The sequence below is a fragment of the Pinus tabuliformis genome, chromosome 9 (genome assembly GCF_031772625.1).
Source record: "Pinus tabuliformis cultivar Carrire ecotype Pingquan chromosome 9, CPIR1, whole genome shotgun sequence".
In the NCBI taxonomy this organism is placed as follows: domain Eukaryota; kingdom Viridiplantae; phylum Streptophyta; class Pinopsida; order Pinales; family Pinaceae; genus Pinus; species Pinus tabuliformis.
In genome coordinates, this window is record NC_142307.1 from 1,097,540,419 (window position 1) to 1,097,557,914 (window position 17,496).

At 37.5% G+C, this 17,496-nt stretch overlaps 1 protein-coding gene across 1 annotated transcript; it reads right to left on the reverse strand.

The window, feature by feature from the left end:
• Positions 1-5,729: 5,729 nt before the first annotated feature.
• LOC149152498 (FRIGIDA-like protein 3) lies at positions 5,730-17,207 on the reverse strand. Its single transcript, XM_089443497.1, has 5 exons — positions 17,058-17,207; positions 6,868-7,262; positions 6,227-6,284; positions 5,961-6,134; positions 5,730-5,843 (listed from the first exon to the last, which is right to left on the reverse strand). The coding sequence occupies exons 1-5, from the start codon at positions 17,205-17,207 to the stop codon at positions 5,730-5,732; spliced, it is 891 nt and encodes a 296-aa protein (XP_089299623.1).
• Between the last annotated feature and the right edge of the window lie 289 nt (positions 17,208-17,496).

Consider the following 17,496-nt stretch of genomic DNA (forward strand, 5'->3'; position numbering starts at 1 on the left):
TGAATTTATAAAGCTGAGCGTGGGAATGCCCGCCTCAGCTAGATCATGAAAGCAGTATGAAAAATAATGTATTGTATTGTATTGTATTACAGGTCTCCTCCCAGCATTGGATGAACTTCGGATCCCCCTGATAAAGCATTTCACTCGATAAACAGCCTCATACTTTAGGGGGCAACTGTTATAGACATTTTTGTGCCTTACAGCATTGAGCATGAAATTTCCATAATCTAAGGGATCCAAAGTCCCTAAACATGTTGTTCCTACCCCTAGAGGAACAAGGCTAACAAACCACAGCAATAAACAGAAGTTCTCCACCAAAAAACTGCTCAAAACAAGTCAATTCAGGATCATTTCAGTGGCTACACTAGCTATTTGCACTGAATGTCAAAGCCAACACTGGCTACCTGCGTTGAATGTCAACTGGAACAAAGGCTACCTACGCTGAACGAGAGTGGACAAGTGGTAGGCTCATTTCTCAAGGTGTCAAAACCCAGGAAGCTTCCAAAATGACACTTGCCTCAGGGAATTCGACTGGTGATGAGTAAGAGGTTCCAAATCTCCAAGTGGAAGCAAGAACCTCCAAGTGGACTCAAGAACTGATAGAGGGAGAGGACACTAGTCAGATCTCAAGCTGACTCATCCTCTCTCCAAACATCTATATATGGATCTCTCCTCCATGAGATCCAGAGGCTGGAATTTTGTGATTGCAAAGAATTGTTGTTGGTTTGAGACTGGAATCATTGGGTTCTTAATGCTTTGAAGGGGCTGAAGATAGGAATTCCATTTGCTGGGAAGGAGATGCTAGATTGGAGCCCTCTCGGTTGTATCTCTTCCTGAACCTTGTTATTCATCAATAAAGCTATCTTGGTTTCTCCTATATGCTGATGTATTTTGATGTACGAATGTATTAGTGTATTTGGTTTATTTCTAATCCTAAACTAGTTATGAATGTGAACATCTGTCTTTCTGTAGTGTTCTTCTCTTGTCTCAAGTAGCTGTTCTCTTGTCGCAAGTAGCTGTTCTCTTGTGATCTTGCAGGAAGTTGTAGCTGGATAAGCAAGAAGGCAAGTAGCTGTGAACACCCAAAGAGAAGGGAGATTGGATCGAGGGACAAACGGAAGACACCAGTAAGTCTATTGATCTCTCTTCTTTCACATTTCATAAAGGAAGAAACCAGTATAGTTGTACTCATTTGTTGCTAAGGCGCTGTCACACCTTAGGTGGATAGGATCGTCCTGCATAGGCATTTTTCCCCACAACACCTAGGTATAGGATCTGCTTTGGCATCCTACTTGTTTTTATACTAATGTGCTTTTAAAGTCCGATTTACCTGCTTTTATGTTCATTGGTTTCAGATTAATAAAATTATCAAATCTTTTCTTTTTCCTCACGTTAGAAGTTTGGTGAATTTCATTTAGTTATAATTTTGATGAAATTGATAGTGTTCATAATATTTCCAGGGTGCCTTCTCCTATATGATTTCTTCCTAGACGAAACAGAGTGCTTATTGAGTATAATGCTTCAGCGCCATGTTTATAGGCTCCCGGATTACTGTTCCCTGTGAGTATCTCCACTCTTAATTGAGAGCCACGAGAAATTGTTTGTCAACTTTGGATTCCTATCTGAGTGAAAGTTGTTATGCATCAGCACAAGTGCTAAGAATGAAGAGTAGACTGACAAAATAGTCAGCCTGCAAGCATGGAACAATTTCAACCAGTAGGTTTTTACTATTTCAATCATTTGACAGCTTGAGAATGGGCACCATACTGTAATCAGTAATAGGGCCTTGGAAGGGTATTAAAGGTGACAGATGCCACAACCAATTATACTGATAAAATCCTTGATGTATCTCGGGGAACTGTGTACATTATATGTATCTTCATATAGGTACAAAGGATTGCATTTGCACCATTTTCAAATTGTCTTATATTTTAGACCCGGTGCCATCTGAGAAATGGACCAAGCTGAGTATCATGATGTATATTTTGTATAACTACGACACATTTGGTGTGGGACTGGCTCTCTTTCCCAAGGGTAATAATCAAATTGTAAATCTCTCCTTGCAGAAAGTTTAAAGCCCTGGTTGCCCTTGTGTTGCACACAGATAGGGCACTCCTCAGACAATTTAATTACCTGCACCAACAGAATTCACAGAAATGGCATCCTAAATCAGTTATATATGTTCTTTCAAAATTTTATGGATTTAATAATGCAAATGAGTGCTTGGTTTATCTCACCTTTGGCACACATTTGAAACAAAATAAGTGGCTACATGCTAATTGCTTCGGCTCCACAACGACATCTGCACATAGATTTATGGGTAGAAGTTTAAGATTTTGTTGTCTGTTGTTAGAATACAGAAAAATCATTGAAATAACAATGTAAAAAAAACGAATATTCTAAGTACCCAGGCATATAGAACAAGTAAGTTCCTTATCGATAGCAGATTTTGATGATGCTTGTGTTAAAACTTTTGAAATAGTGGGCATGTTCCCCATTGTTTTCTCTGTAGTATATAATATTGTTTTAATACCATTGGATCCATTAAGATTCGAAAATGGACTCTCTGGAAGGTTATGTCCATAGCTTTTGCAAGGAAAGAAACTCACTGATCATTACCTTTTTATAATAATCACCAAAACAAAACAAAGTAGCTTCTATTCAACTACTTCCAGGAACCCATTATTGACAGCTTGTTTTCTAAGTAAATCTTTGTCATGTTCTTTATTTTACAGAACTGCAGACTTTGGATGATGGTCTCTACTTTTCTTGATCATCATTGTCCCGCTTAGGCTCATCTTCGTTATTCTCCAGTACCTCAAGCAGGTACCCAAGATGATCGGTTGAAGGAAACTTGTTGAGATCTGCATAAGAGGATGAATGAAATTACTTAAATGCAAAGTGACAGTCTCTAGAGAACATGTCTTGAATAAGTGGTTATCCTAGGTTTACCTTTTGATGCCTTGGATTCTATTTCAGAATGTGGGAATCCATTAGTGAATCTATTCTCAAGGGGGTGAGAAACAACAACAGAATTCAGAGAAATGGCAGCCTGAATCAGTTATATATGTTCTTCCAAAAATATATGGATTTAATAATGCAAATGAGTGCTTGGTTTATCTCACCTTTGGCACACATTTGAAACAAAATAAGTGGCTACATGCTAATTGCTTCGGCTCCACAACGGCATCTGCACATAGATTTATGGGTAGAAGTTTCAGATTTTGTTGTCTGTTGTTAGAATACAGATAAATCATTGAAATAACAATGTAAAAAAACGAATATTCTAAGTACCCAGGCATATAGAACAAGTAAGTTCCTTATCGATAGCAGATTTTGATGATGCTTGTGTTAAAACTTTGGAAATAGTGGGCATGTTCCCCATTGTTTTCTCTGTAGTATATAATACTGTTTTAATACCATTGGATCCATTAAGATTTGAAAATGGACTCTCTGGAAGGTTATGTCCATAGCTGCTGCAAGGAAAGAAACTCACTGATCATTACCTTTTTATAATAATCACCAAAACAAAACAAAGTAGCTTCTATTCAACTACTTCCAGGAACCCATTATTGACATCTTGTTTTCTAAGTAAATCTTTGTCATGTTCTTTATTTTACAGAACTGCAGACTGTGGATGATGGTCTCTACTTTTCTTGATCATCATTGTCTCGCTTAGGCTCATCTTCGTTATTCTCCAGTACCTCAAGCAGGTACCCAAGATGATCGGTTGAAGGAAACTTGTTGAGATCTGCATAAGAGGATGAATGAAATTACTTAAATGCAAAGTGACAATCTCTAGAGAACATGTCTTGAATAAGTGGGTATCCTAGGTTTACCTTTTGATGCCTTGGATTCTATTTCAGACTGTGGGAATCCATTAGTGAATCTATTCTCGAGGGGGTGAGAAACAACAATAGGTAGTGATGTTGTAGGTACATTTGGGTAAATATCCATTTCTTTCTTTACACCAGCTCTTCCTTTAGGAAAATAAATGTCATTTATAATCAAGCCTTCATAAAACTAGCTGCTATCATATTTCAGGTATCTGGCTCCAGAATATTTCATGTATGGCAAGGTTAATGAGAAGATGGACGTGTATTCCTTTGGAGTAGTTCTTCTAGAGCTAATAACTGGAAGAAAACCAATAAATGACAAGAATCCTAAAGGCCAAGAAAGCTTGGTTATGTGGGTAGGGCTCTAGTGTCCTTGCTTGTTTTGTATTTGATAATTTTGGATTCTTTTGGTTTCTTTGTCTTGGTTCAGAATCTTAATCTCTTGTAAATTTCAAAATTTAGGCAAGGCCATTTCAAAATTTAGGCCATTTCTAAAATTAAGTTGTATTTAAAGAAATATGGTGTCTAAAAAGCATAGAACTCCAAACATCAAATCTCTTTGCTCCTTGTAGGCTTGAACCAACATCTCTTCTAGAGAAATTCAAAAATTCTAATTTAATAATCCTATCGTCCTCTCTTTGTACCTTTTGAGACAATTGCTAGTTCTAGATGGGACATATAACTCCAATGTGCTTTGTCCTCGTTACAGAGAACACAAAAATATTAATGCAGGGTATAACAACTATACCACTAGCACTACAAATCATTTCTGCTCAAAAAGGGGGATTTAAATCATGCAACAGCTTAAGAGGGGCAGGGTCCAGCTTAAGAGGGGCAGGGTCCAGTTTCAAAAATAGCCTTACAATTGGACTAATCAAAATAAAATCTGATTCGCTTCATAGGCGTAGAGTAAATAGGTACCAATGAGGTAACGTGCAAGTAGACAATTAAATCATATTCAGCACAAGACCAGCCCTCGGCATACAATGAAATTGAAAGTCTTGTGTTATGAGCTCCGAACAAGATCACAAATGATATATTATTCACCAAATTTTAATCTTCCACAAAGAGACAGATTGATCCTCTCTGATTTGTCAAACAAATAAAAAAATACCAAAATTATGCATAGAATCATCTTTGAACTGTAAACACTACAGTATATAGTAACCTGGGAAAGTGATGAAGCACTCAATACCATACAAAAATAAAATTCCTTAATAGAAGATTCCTTAATAGAAGAAAACACCACTGAAAATTGTGAAAAGCTGCCAAATGAACTTTGCCAATCTTTTAGATTTACAAAAACAAAGTCAAAAAACCTCTTCAAAACTAAGTGCTTACTACCAACCACATCCAATAGAAAAGGTTTTATGGGGCCTGATAAGATCAGAACTTGCTTGACCACGGTAAGATAAGCACCGTACCTACCTAATGTATAAAAGAAGACTGATAAGCTGGAGGAGGGGCAGGCAGTCTACTGCCAAAGTGATGGTTGCTGTAATTAGTAGAGGAATTGTAAGAATCAGAACCCAACAACGAAGGCCCCATGTTATCTGATGGATACATATATGGCCTTCAGAGCGAGACTGGAGTCCTATTTCCAACACCGTAGCCTGCTCCATATAATCCTTGGTTTGATCTGTCATATGCATTTTCGCCCTGTAGGTTGTAGGATGTAACACCTGGAGCTGCACCAGAATATTGTACTCTATCCAAAGACCTATAAAAGCTTCTGTCTGCACCATTGGAAGAAGCATAAAGAGTCGGAGTTCTTTCATCTGCACTTAATGGAGGTATATATACATCGGCATTTCCTCCATTAGCACGAGGACGCTTAGGTTGAGACTTAACAGCACCTGCAGACCTTTTTTTGTCAGCCTTGGCTTTCTCTAGCTAAGCTACATGCTTTTGAAGAGGATCTGGTGAGAACTGCGATTCAAGTTTGTGCTCCTCAATGCACTTTATAACAGCTCTGTAAGCAGAAAGATCTTTTGTATTTACTTCATTCTGTAGCAGCAAATAAAAATATCGGTCAAAAAAGGAACTTCCGATATAACCAACAATACTAAGCCAAAATGATCATCACATCACAAGACATTTTGTATAACAGTAATACAATCGTACTTGTGCAACAGTAGAGTTATTCCCGCTTTTTAAGCTTGCCTGAGAAGCTTTATTAGCATCTTTCAGATATTCCTTCAACAAAGGAAGAGGTGCAAACTTCTCTGTCAGCCCAAATGCATGAGCAAAGTTGACTGCCTCAATTTGTTTCCAACAAAGGAACAAGTGCAAACTTCTCTGTCAGCCCAAATGCATGAGCAAAGTTAACTGCCTCAATTTGTTTTCCACTATTGACCAGGGTTTCTACAACATCTGCATGAAATTGTCACAAAATTTTCAGTTAATCTGAATATGTCATAAACATTTGAAATACCAAAAGACAGTTTACTGTGAAAGAAAAAACAATACAGACAACTTCAATGGATTTGTCAATAAAGATAACAGCTATGCCATCTTGAGACCATTTTCGTAAGTAAACAGTTCCCCACTCATGAAAGGCCTTATGACACTTTACCATAGTTGATCATCTTCAATTGCCTTTATTAATATCAACAAAATAACTTACATACAACTTTCTACCTTATAAAAATATGTCTACCTAGTAGAGGCCACTCAGTATCTGCCTTGCATATGAAATGTTGAGATCTAAAGAAAAGACTACCAACCCCGTCAACTTAGAAACCCGTTCACTGGACTAAACAAAAAACGTTGGGAAGGTTTACTACAGCCAGGATTACCAAAATTTATCTTCAACTCAATCAGCCACAACCAAGTATACTGATAAAATCCACCAGTCCCTCAAAAAAACCAAGCTAGCCATGAATGCCAGAAAAACAACAAAAAGCCTATCTACCAAAATGGATGGAAATTTTGCCAGCCTAGCCACTAAGGCTAACATTACAGAACACCAGCCAACCAACCTAGCATTTTTTATTCAAGTCCAAGGGAACGACAGAGTTCAGGTGTCTACCTGCACCGTGCAAATGCAAGAACAAGCTTGCATAAGTCATCTTTATCAAACTCTGATGCAATTCCAAAAGTAGCTAGAAGTTGCAAGAAGGCCCGGGCCTCCAACAAATTGCCATTGGCAACATCTCCTTCAAGGTTTATCTTCGACTTCCATTCATGTGCAATAATTTTGGCTTGCTCCTTTATATTTAAGGGCAGAACTGGATGTTCAACACCCAAAATAGGATCTGCCAAAACAGGTACAAGAGATTCCAGTAATAATGTATAGGCCCGGCGTAGAGCCGGGAGCCTAGACTCTTTCTTGTCACTTGAATTTTGTTCAAGAGAATAAAACCCCTCCAAGGACTCCAACACTAACTGTGGTGGGTCAGTTGCAGAGTTTAATGCAGAGGGAACCTAATTGCAAAGCCCTGTTTCCAATTGCAAAAGTCATTAAGAATGGGAAGAAAGGATTTAGGGATTATAATATCTGAAAATTTCTATTTTTAAAGTGTTATAAAATGAGTTTAGATATTTATATAACAATAATAAGTGGAAATCAGAAAAAAGAAAAAGAAAAGAAAAGAAATTGATTGGAGATAAACTTTTTATAATTTTGTAAATGTTATTGAGTTCCAATGCTCAAACAAAATATTTATAAAAGGTAATTCACTGGTCTGTGGATGAAGCAAGCATTTGGAGGCTAATTCGTGAAGTCTGACAATAAAAGAGGTGAAATTAGAATGAGTAATGATAAGACAGACATCCTTGTATAGAAATTGCAATGAGGTTCTTCTTAAAGGTGACTTAATTGTATCACATTGATTTTGACATGACAACATCAGCAAAATGATATAAAAGTCGTTGCAACTAGTACATCTATGTTTGGTGCATTAATCACTATATGAGATTGAAGGAATCTGGCGCATTCTCGATCAGAACTATTGCTTGATTGACAACAACATGAGTCTTGTGTTGTACAACAATTGTATAATTGGTGCATTAATCACTGTATGAGATTGAAGGAATCTGGTCGCATTCTCAATCAGAACTATTGACAACAGCATGGGCCTTGTGTTGTACAACAATTGTATAATTTGATTGTGAAGGATTTAAGGAGAAGTAATGTTGTTTTTTCTGATCCTAGCAAGGATTAGCAAATATACTATTTATTGGTCCCTGTGGTATACATTGTTTGGACCTTGTTTTCTCCCTTAATTGTAAGTGCATAAAAATATTAGATTCATAGGATAGGGTACCATTAATCATGTGATCCAATGATCTTGGACGTTTTTTATTGAATTCTTCAAAACTTATTTCCATTTGATCTTCCAAAATGTGAAGATAGTTTTATTGGTTGGAACAATGCTACAACTTACAAGTTATAATAACAGAGATTCTGTTCTGCATAATGCTTTCCACCTTGCAATCTTTTTGTGGATATGGTTAAGCAATATTCTCTTCGAGTAAAGAATAAATTATTGTGTGTAGATTCATTGGGTTTACTATAGTAATGATCGTAACATTTTGTAGTCTTTTGTTTGTTGTTATGTGGGTTTAGTGGTTGAGATAGTGCATTACCATGTTAATGACCCAAAGTCAAACTTAGAGATCAGAGCCCTCAATTATAAGTTGGTTGAATTTTATGAGATTTATATGCAATATTAATTCAATAATTAAAAAAAATATAGACTTAAGCACCCTAAATAAACTTCAATTTATACATCTTTAGAATCTCATTTATGCTACATATCTGCATCTTATGTACATTTTCCCATTCCCATGTCGGAATTGTTCCTCAATTTATGCCTTACGGCGTTTCCTTTGCAACATTTGGTGCAAATGCTAGTTTAACGAGTTTGAAAAGACAATTACTCAGCAATCTTTCATATTTCGAGAGTCAAAAAAGAGCTTAAACATGACTCTAGGGGGGGTTCCTTTTTCGTTTTTTTTTAACGAGTCCGAAAAAGACATAAAATAAAACTTGTTGAATCAGTCAAGAATAATCATTGTATCCACCAAAAAGTACCTATAACTGCACAAATTTAACCACATATCACTGATATCGAGGAAAATAATAAAATATTGACAAAAATGAATTTAAAACTTATAAATAGACTACAAGTAAAAACATTTTTACCATTTCACTGGAGTAAGTTTGAGAGTGCATTTTTACCCCATTTTCTTTGATTTTTTAGGTGATCAGTGTGGGCGATCTAGGGCATCATTTCTCAAACCATCATATGTAGGTAAGATCTATGCCTTGTCTCTTGAATTTCATTGTGTTTTCATACATTTTCAATGAATTTTTTCTTGCCAGAGGGAAGGATTTTAATTTTCATAGTGTGGGAAATCATCACGGGTTTGCTCATCGGACCCATGATGGTCGACCCTAAGCCGAAAGGCCCTCACGATGACTTTGCAGGTTTAATAAAATAGACGCGATGACCACGAGGTAGAATTTTTAGAGAAAAATCTTCCTTTTAGGGCAAAATTTCTATATTTTAATCTGTGGAAAAGCATTGGATTGATGTTTAATGATAGTTTTGTGGGAGATTTTTTACAACATGGTTCTTGAATTGAAGGAAAGAGTCCATGAGGTAGAAGACCACCAGGCAACCTAAGATCTAGAATCTTTGAATGCTTTGAGGAACTGTGGGTCGCTGAAGTTCTTCGGAACTACAAGACTCATAGCCCAAAACGACATGCTGCACTATTTGATTAGTTTATGGGATATTAATCGGGAAATATTCATTATTGGAGACTAGGAGTTGGAACTAGAAGAGACAGACATTTACTTGATTACTGGATTGTTTAGGAGAGGGGAAAGAGTTCAACTCTTCGAATCTCGTCCTTGAGATGAGAGCACTAATGCCCTAATCAGGAGATATTTCCTGAGTTCCCTGATGAGAATGGGTGGGAAGGTAAAGATAGAGACAGTGAACAATATGCCCTCGAGAATGATCTTATACACCATAACTCGTGTATCTGGGGCACATGATTTACACGAGACTTTGAAATCTCAATTCTAGTATGCAGTAGAATGCCTTACTCCAACATTATTAAACTGGTTGATGAGCACCAATATTGCAGCAAGAATGATGCAACAATTGGGCTACCATCTTTACTTTATCAACTTGGGGTTTGTACAAACTTGGAGGGGACAGTGTTGTATACACAAGTAAAAGTGATGGTTCTACCTTTTTTCACTGTTCAGATGGCGAGAGACCACTAGGGTTTTCAATCCATACTTTTATGGATTCAGAAGAATCTTGGTTCCTTGATGAAAGAAGTATAAATCTACTCTAAAAGAGAGTTGATCTACTGTAATAATGACAAAGACTGAAATTCAATGCTAAGGCACACCATTTCGTAATTAACTGCTAAGATCTATGCTTTGCAATAATGTTAAATTCACATGAACAAAATGCTATTGTCCTAAGCATGGAAGTCAAAAACATTAAACATCACTATTATGCATGTAAAGGACTATAATAAATATGTTTTGTCTTTTTATGCTTTTCATGAAAAATCAAGTGTGCAAGCTAATCTCTTTTGGTGATGTGGTAGGTGGATTAGTGATGTTGGTGGATGGTTGGAAGGCTCAGGAGATGGTTGGAATGTTTGGGAGACCCTTGGGTGACCTTGGGTGGCTTCCTATAGGTTTCCCTTCAATTTGGCCTCAAAACAAGCCATTACAGGAAAACCTATAGGATGTACTACAAACCTACAGGATTCCCTGTATTTCTACAGGATACAGCCGGGAGAAAAACAATGGGTGTTGGAGGTGATGGAAGGCTTAGGGAAGGTGGTTTATTGGTGGAATGGGATGAGAAAATTCCTATGATCACTGATAACCCAAAACCAAGTTTAGGAGATGATTGGATTCACTCAACATGCTTGGGGGAATTTCTATGTAAAAAGATGAAATTGGTGAAGGTCTTGATGAAAACAAGGAAAGCTTATGGGTGGATGAAGTTGGAAGGTGGTTTCTTGCTATGAGATATCTTTCTACTTCTAAAGTACCTTCTCTACATCAAACATGTGTAATTTACAAAAGGTCATGTAAACAAGAAGAATTCTCATGAGCTAGAAAAGCATAATTTAATGAACTAATTGTCTACCTTATGCATGATGAAATTGCTGAATAAAATGGAATCATGGATGAGATCTACTGCAAGAACCAATATAGAAGAGATGGCAATGAAATCATACACTTTCAAAACTAATCAAATTCTAGTTCAAGTATGGTAAACTCTAAATCTTATGAACGAAATGAAAATTTGTATTTTTGGGGCTGCATAAGGGTATTTTCCTCAAATCATGATCCCAGAAGGAAGAAGTAAGGCCAAGACACCTAATAAAAACTTTTTGGTGCTTCTTTTATCCCTTCTAACCTGCTACTAAAGTAAGGCACAAATGGAAGCAAACTAATAAACAATTAATCAAATCTACACTACTTGCAATGAAATAATTCTAAAGACTGTTTAACCATGAATCTATGAAACTAAGCTAAGAATACAAATGCAAGAAGAGGATCATTTGATTCTAGGGTTGGGCCCTAACCCAAGAGATTTAGCCCTCTGAGTTAAATCAGTACTGGATCAAGAAAAAACTCATTCTTATTACCAAAACAAAAAATTACATCAAAGTCTTCGACAAGTCTGGAGCCCGAAAATAACTAGAGTTTTTACAACAAAAATTAAAATCCTAATGAGGCTTTAGGCCTCTCTACTTATACAACTGAATTATCCAACGACTTCGTTAAATTTAGGGAGGCTTTGCTCCCAAACTCGAGATGAACTAACTCTTTGTCTATCACTTGCTCAGCTCCCTTCTGATCTTCATGACTTGTCTGCTTGCACTCCGAGCTAGTGGGATTAATGGAGGAATATTCAAATGGGGAGGAGTAAATGAGGAGGATTTACATCCTACAATATCTCTCCCTTGTCCCATTCTAGTTTCAAACCTTAGTCTTGCCAAAATTCCTTGATTTTCTCTTCCAAACCTGCATTCAATGCATATTAGTTCACTAAGCATAATATCTCACTTTAACTCATCTCATTAAACAAAATATAATCAAAACATGTAATAAGTTGTGAGAAGAGTTTGTTTGACTAAGATAGGTGGTGAATTAAGGCCCATATAATTACCCAATGATGAGGCTCATCACTGGTGTGGGGGGTTATTGGCAAATATGAAGAGGCAACTGACCAAAGGTAAGCGAGGAAACTTGAAATAGTTTGGCTTTGGTTCAATTCTGGTTACTTTCTTTCTGGAGTGTGTGCCCCTATTTTGGTATCAGTGGACGGAGGTACTGGATCCTACTCCATAAGATTTGAGGTAGGTCAGATGGAGTGAACTCATGCATCGAGGAAGAGGGGGCCAGTAGATGCATTTCCCTCCGCATTTTTTTATTTGGTTGCATTGCCAACTAATCGTTGTGGATGACTACACCTATGCAGGCATAGATTTTAGATGGGATCCAGATCTACCTCTTCCATTGGGTGAATAGTGGACTGATTCAGGTAAAAATTGTTTTTGGATTTTTCAAGTTTCATGAACTTTTTGTGAAAGTGTAGCTGATATTTAACATATGATAAATGTGCAGATGTTGGACCACAAAGGCCTCCTGGCATGTTGCCAATAGCATGGTGAGTGGAACGTCAGGTAGAAGATGCTCCCTATGAGGAAGGAGAAAATCCCATGGTGGAGATGGAACGCAATATGGAAGTAATCACCCGTGTGATTCCAAAATACGCAACCATAGATGATGTGACACTGCGATAGCAAAGGCTATAGTCGAAGTGTATATGAGACTATGCCAGTTATTAGGTCGAGTGATTAGAGCAGTCTCATGTTATCATGAGTATCATGCAGGCAAATAGCCTTTCTAGTTGTTTTTTTCACTGTTGTAGGCTTTGAAAGCCATGTGTCTCGGAACACTTTATTTTTTGAGATTTTGATTGAAAAAAAAAAACTCTGACAATATATATATATATATATATATATCTATATATATATGTATGCATATATGTATATATATATATATGTATATATGTATGTATATATATATATATATATATATATATATATATATATATATATATATATATATATATATATATATATATATATATATATATATATATATATATATGCATGTTTTATTTACTACTTATGTGTTCATGTGTCATGATGATATGATCAAGTTTACAAATTATACAAATGTCTATCAAGAAATAATTTTATAATGCATCTGTTAATGTATTCAAGCTATGTGGAATGTGTTGATATGCGATAAAATCAAAATTTCTTTCCAGTAATCGAACACATAGATAGATATGCAAAATTTGTGGATTTCTTACTCAGTAATAATTATTCAATTGAAGCATAATGAGTTGTGAATCTAATTTAACAACTAAATTTATAATGCCAAGAGAAACTACTTCTGACAATATTTCAATTATTGCACTGTATTCAGAAATAATATTAGTTTTTCGTCCCAAGCAAATACCTTGTAAATCAACCAACTCGCCATAAGGGGAAAACAATGCCCAAGCTACGAAAGACAAGTTTTGTGTGCTACAGAAAGCACCATCAGCAAAACCAACATAATGGTTTGGAAACATCTGCAAACCGAGTGGAACGCAAGGTAAGTATAAAACACATGTCTGCAAAGAAAAAAAACATACCAAAAATAAAAACACACACTAATGTACAAAAAGTAATTACACGGAGCTCACGCATAATACTTTTTTAGATACAACCCATTGCGGGTTTGTGACAATGCATTTCCTTCATAATCAACTAGCTCATAGGCACCCTTTTGTAAGACATGTTTTACAATATATGGCCCATGCCACATATGTTTGAACTTTCCAGCTCCCAACTTATGGTTGGCCTAATCATATAGGAGGACCAAGTCACATTCAAAAAAAGTGTGTGGAGAAACAGTTTGATCAAAATGAGCTTTAACATGTTTCTTTTGTGATTCAATCACCATCGCAATAATACAATGGGTCTCATCAAGCCTCTCAAGGTAAAGTTACCACTCCTCTTCAGGCGAGGTATTAGGAAGTAGTTTGATAGAAAATTTCAATAAAGGGATTTAACACTCAATCAGGAGTGTCGCCTCTAAACCATAAACCAAATGGAATGGAGTAAATCCAGTGGTTGTCTTAGCCAAAGTTTAGTAAGCCCAAAGAGCCGAGAATCGCATAATTTTCCAATCCTTTTTGTGTTTCCTAATGGTGTGTTGAAGCATAGTAATCAAAACTTTATTAATTGCTTCGACTTGGCCATTGGCTTATGGATAGTAAGAAGTTGAGCTATCATGGCAAAGACCCAACTGAGTTGTCAACTCTACCATCATGTGCTGACGAAAATGTGATCCATGGTCAGTGAAAATGGCTTGAGGGACGCCAAAATAGGCTATGTCATGGTTGAAGAGGAATTGAGCTACAGTGATACCGTCAACATTATATGTGGGCATCACCTTGGCCCATATAGTGAAGTAGTCGATGGCGACGATAAAATAGCCATGCCCCCCAGCCGAGCAAGGGTTGCATGTCATGAAATCTATGGCCCATTTAGTGAATGGGCCAAGGGTAACAATTGGGTGTAAGGGTGTTGGCAAGGCGTACTACTTGTGGTTATAAATCTGAAATTCATGGTACTTCTGAACAGCCAGAATACAATCCTTAAAAATGGAAGGCCAAAAATTACCAGCATGGAGGATTTTCGGAGCAGTGGCATAGCCTAACATGTGACCAACACATGCCCCAGAGTGGTATTCATTCAAGACTCATTCAACCTCCTCAAGTGTTACACATGTGCTGAAGAACAGAGTCAACACCAACTCGATATAATGTATCACCAAGAATCCAATAAGGTTGAGACTGATGACGAATGCGGCGTTGGTCAGATCGAGACAACTCAAATCGGAAGGTTTGGGTTTGAAGATAGACAATGATATCTCCATACCATGGGTCGAGAGTGTTGATGGGAACCAAAGTTTCATTAGGAATCTGCTCAGTAAAATCGGTGGAAGTGTTTGTTGAAGGAAGGGTGCAAATCGATTCAGCAAAAATGAGTGATTTCTTCGATTTGGCGGTAGTAAAATCCAAATCAAACTCTTTCAGGATAACAATCCATTTAGAGTATTTTCCCCCAAGTAATTGACAAGTCAAAATATATGTCATGGGGTTGCAATTAGAAATCACCGTGCTCTTCCTAGAAGAATATAATGATGAAATATTTGAACAACGTGGATTGATGCCAACGCAAGTTTCTCGACATGAGCATATCGAGTTTCAGTGCCAATAATATTTTAGCTTAAATAATAAACCACATGTTCGTTACCATCATCATCATCCTAAACTAATACCATAGCAATGGTACTGTCGGTTGCGGCCAAGTAGAGGAAATAGTCACAGCGATAGTTATGGGGATGCAATAAAGGAGCACTAATGAGCATGTTCTTTAGTGCATTGAAATACTTTTGGGAAATATCATCCCAAATAAATGTGATCCCCTTTTTGAGCAAGTGAGTAAAACCCTTGGTGATTTCAACATAGTTAGAGACAAAATGACGAAGAAAATTAGCCTTTCCTTGCAAAATTTGCAATTTATGCAGCAAGGTAGGAGGGGCTAAATTGACAGTAGCCTCAACCTTCAAAGGACCTATTCAAATACCTTCTCAAGACACAAAAAAACCCAAGAGCTGACTAGATTCTATGCAAAAGACACACTTATGCAGATTAAGACGAATATTATAGTGTCAACAGTTGTTGGCTTAGGGGGTCCTAACCCAAGTTCAGAGTTAGTTGTGCCAAAAAAATCCTTACACTACTGGCCCTTTCAGTATCAATTCATGTAGCGCAGACTAACGTCTCACACGAAGCAGTATGGGGGGATGTTGGAATCGAGTTTCCACATCCAGAGATCAGTGTGATGTCTTTTTATGACCTAGATCTTCCTTCTTGTAGATCTCTAAGCCCTTAAGGCTTAGTGTTGTAACTCCCCACAATCAACCTCTAGACCTCTGTGAAGGTCTATGGCTAGCTTTTGCAGACCCTGAATAGGAAAATTAGCTACTTGTGCACACTATAGATTACCCTTAAATCAGTATTTACTCAGATGTACTTAATTGTTCGATTTATGATCTTTGCGTAATCACTTAACATTAATAGGGTTCATATAATAAGAAGGATAAAGTAAATTCACGCATCAATATCATTATTTTATAAAACCATCATTAATCACAGCATATGTCGCAATCATTCATGACAGAAATAAAGAGATAAAACATAGGAATTTTTGTAACAGTTTTCTTTATTGATATTCAATATAAGCTTACAAGCTCAGAACTTCCCTACGTACTCAGCTGCAGGGGTCCGCGCACTTAGTTGGGACACTACTCTAGGCCTTTGTGCACTCAGCTGCAGAGCCTTTTTCCCCTCTAAGACTTACTTCTTTGCGCTAGACTTCTTTGTTCGTACCCATATACAAACTTAGATCTCTGCGTTAGACTCTCTAAGACACACCTATTTATACAATCCCATGGTCCACGGACCTTGGGTAGATCTTCAAAAACTGACTCAAGCTTACATAAAGGAGGGTAAAAACCCTTTTTTGACTCTTAACTAACTATGTGCTCTCCGACCACAATTTGTGGAGACTTTTCATCTTTTTACATCAAAACTTGGGCTTTTGCCCCAAAACTAACCCAGGGGACCCCATCCCAACATGCCCCCAACACAAAGGTCATGACTGGCCCTCGAGTCAGTCGACTGGCACAGTGATGTTACTTCGAAGATCCTCCAGCTCCACCTACACAACTACTACTTTAGTTGTGCTCTTCATGGTTGCTTTCTTCACTTGTTCCAGCAGTTGCTCTGTCGCTAGTACTTCGCCGGCTCGCTTGATCTTCTGTTATATAAGCTGAAAGTTCGGCAATGTTTCCTGTATATTGGCTGAGACTAGGTAGGCTTTGTCCAATAAATGACCCAACCATGCCTTGAGGACTGCTTCCTTTTTCTGCGTTGCTTCCACTTGTGCAAGAAGTTGCTTTGCCTCCTGTAACTTGGCGAGGCATTGCACCGTAGCAATGGAGTACATTGTTGCTCTCACTTCGTCGTATTGTTGCGTGAGCTCGCAGATCTCTGTATTCAATCACTGCAGGTTGGGGTCTTCCTGCAGGGTTGTTACCATTTCCATGGCCTGTTCAAACAATGTTGTGTAGTCCACGACTGCGGCATCCATAGTAGCCATCCCTTCCTTGATGGCAGCTCCATGTTGTTCCCTGACTTCGGGCAAAGTGGAAGGTTGTGACTTGAGTTCCAGCTCTGTGATTTTCATGTTGAGTTCAAACTAAACTCTGGCCACCTCTGCCTTGGCATCGTGGACATCCACAGTGAGTTTTCAGATCTTGGCCTCTAGTTGCGCTTCTTCTCCTTGAATGTATCTCTTTATTTCAGAGCCTCTGTATTCTCGACGAACATTTGTTTATTGTTCGCCTTGTACTTGCTGATTAAACTAAGAGTGCACTGCTCCCACACTCTCAATTCCATTGTCACACCTGTCTGCAGTGTGTGAATATATTCATTAGGGAGTGTTGTAATGTTGAGGCTGATGTTCTTCAGAGTGC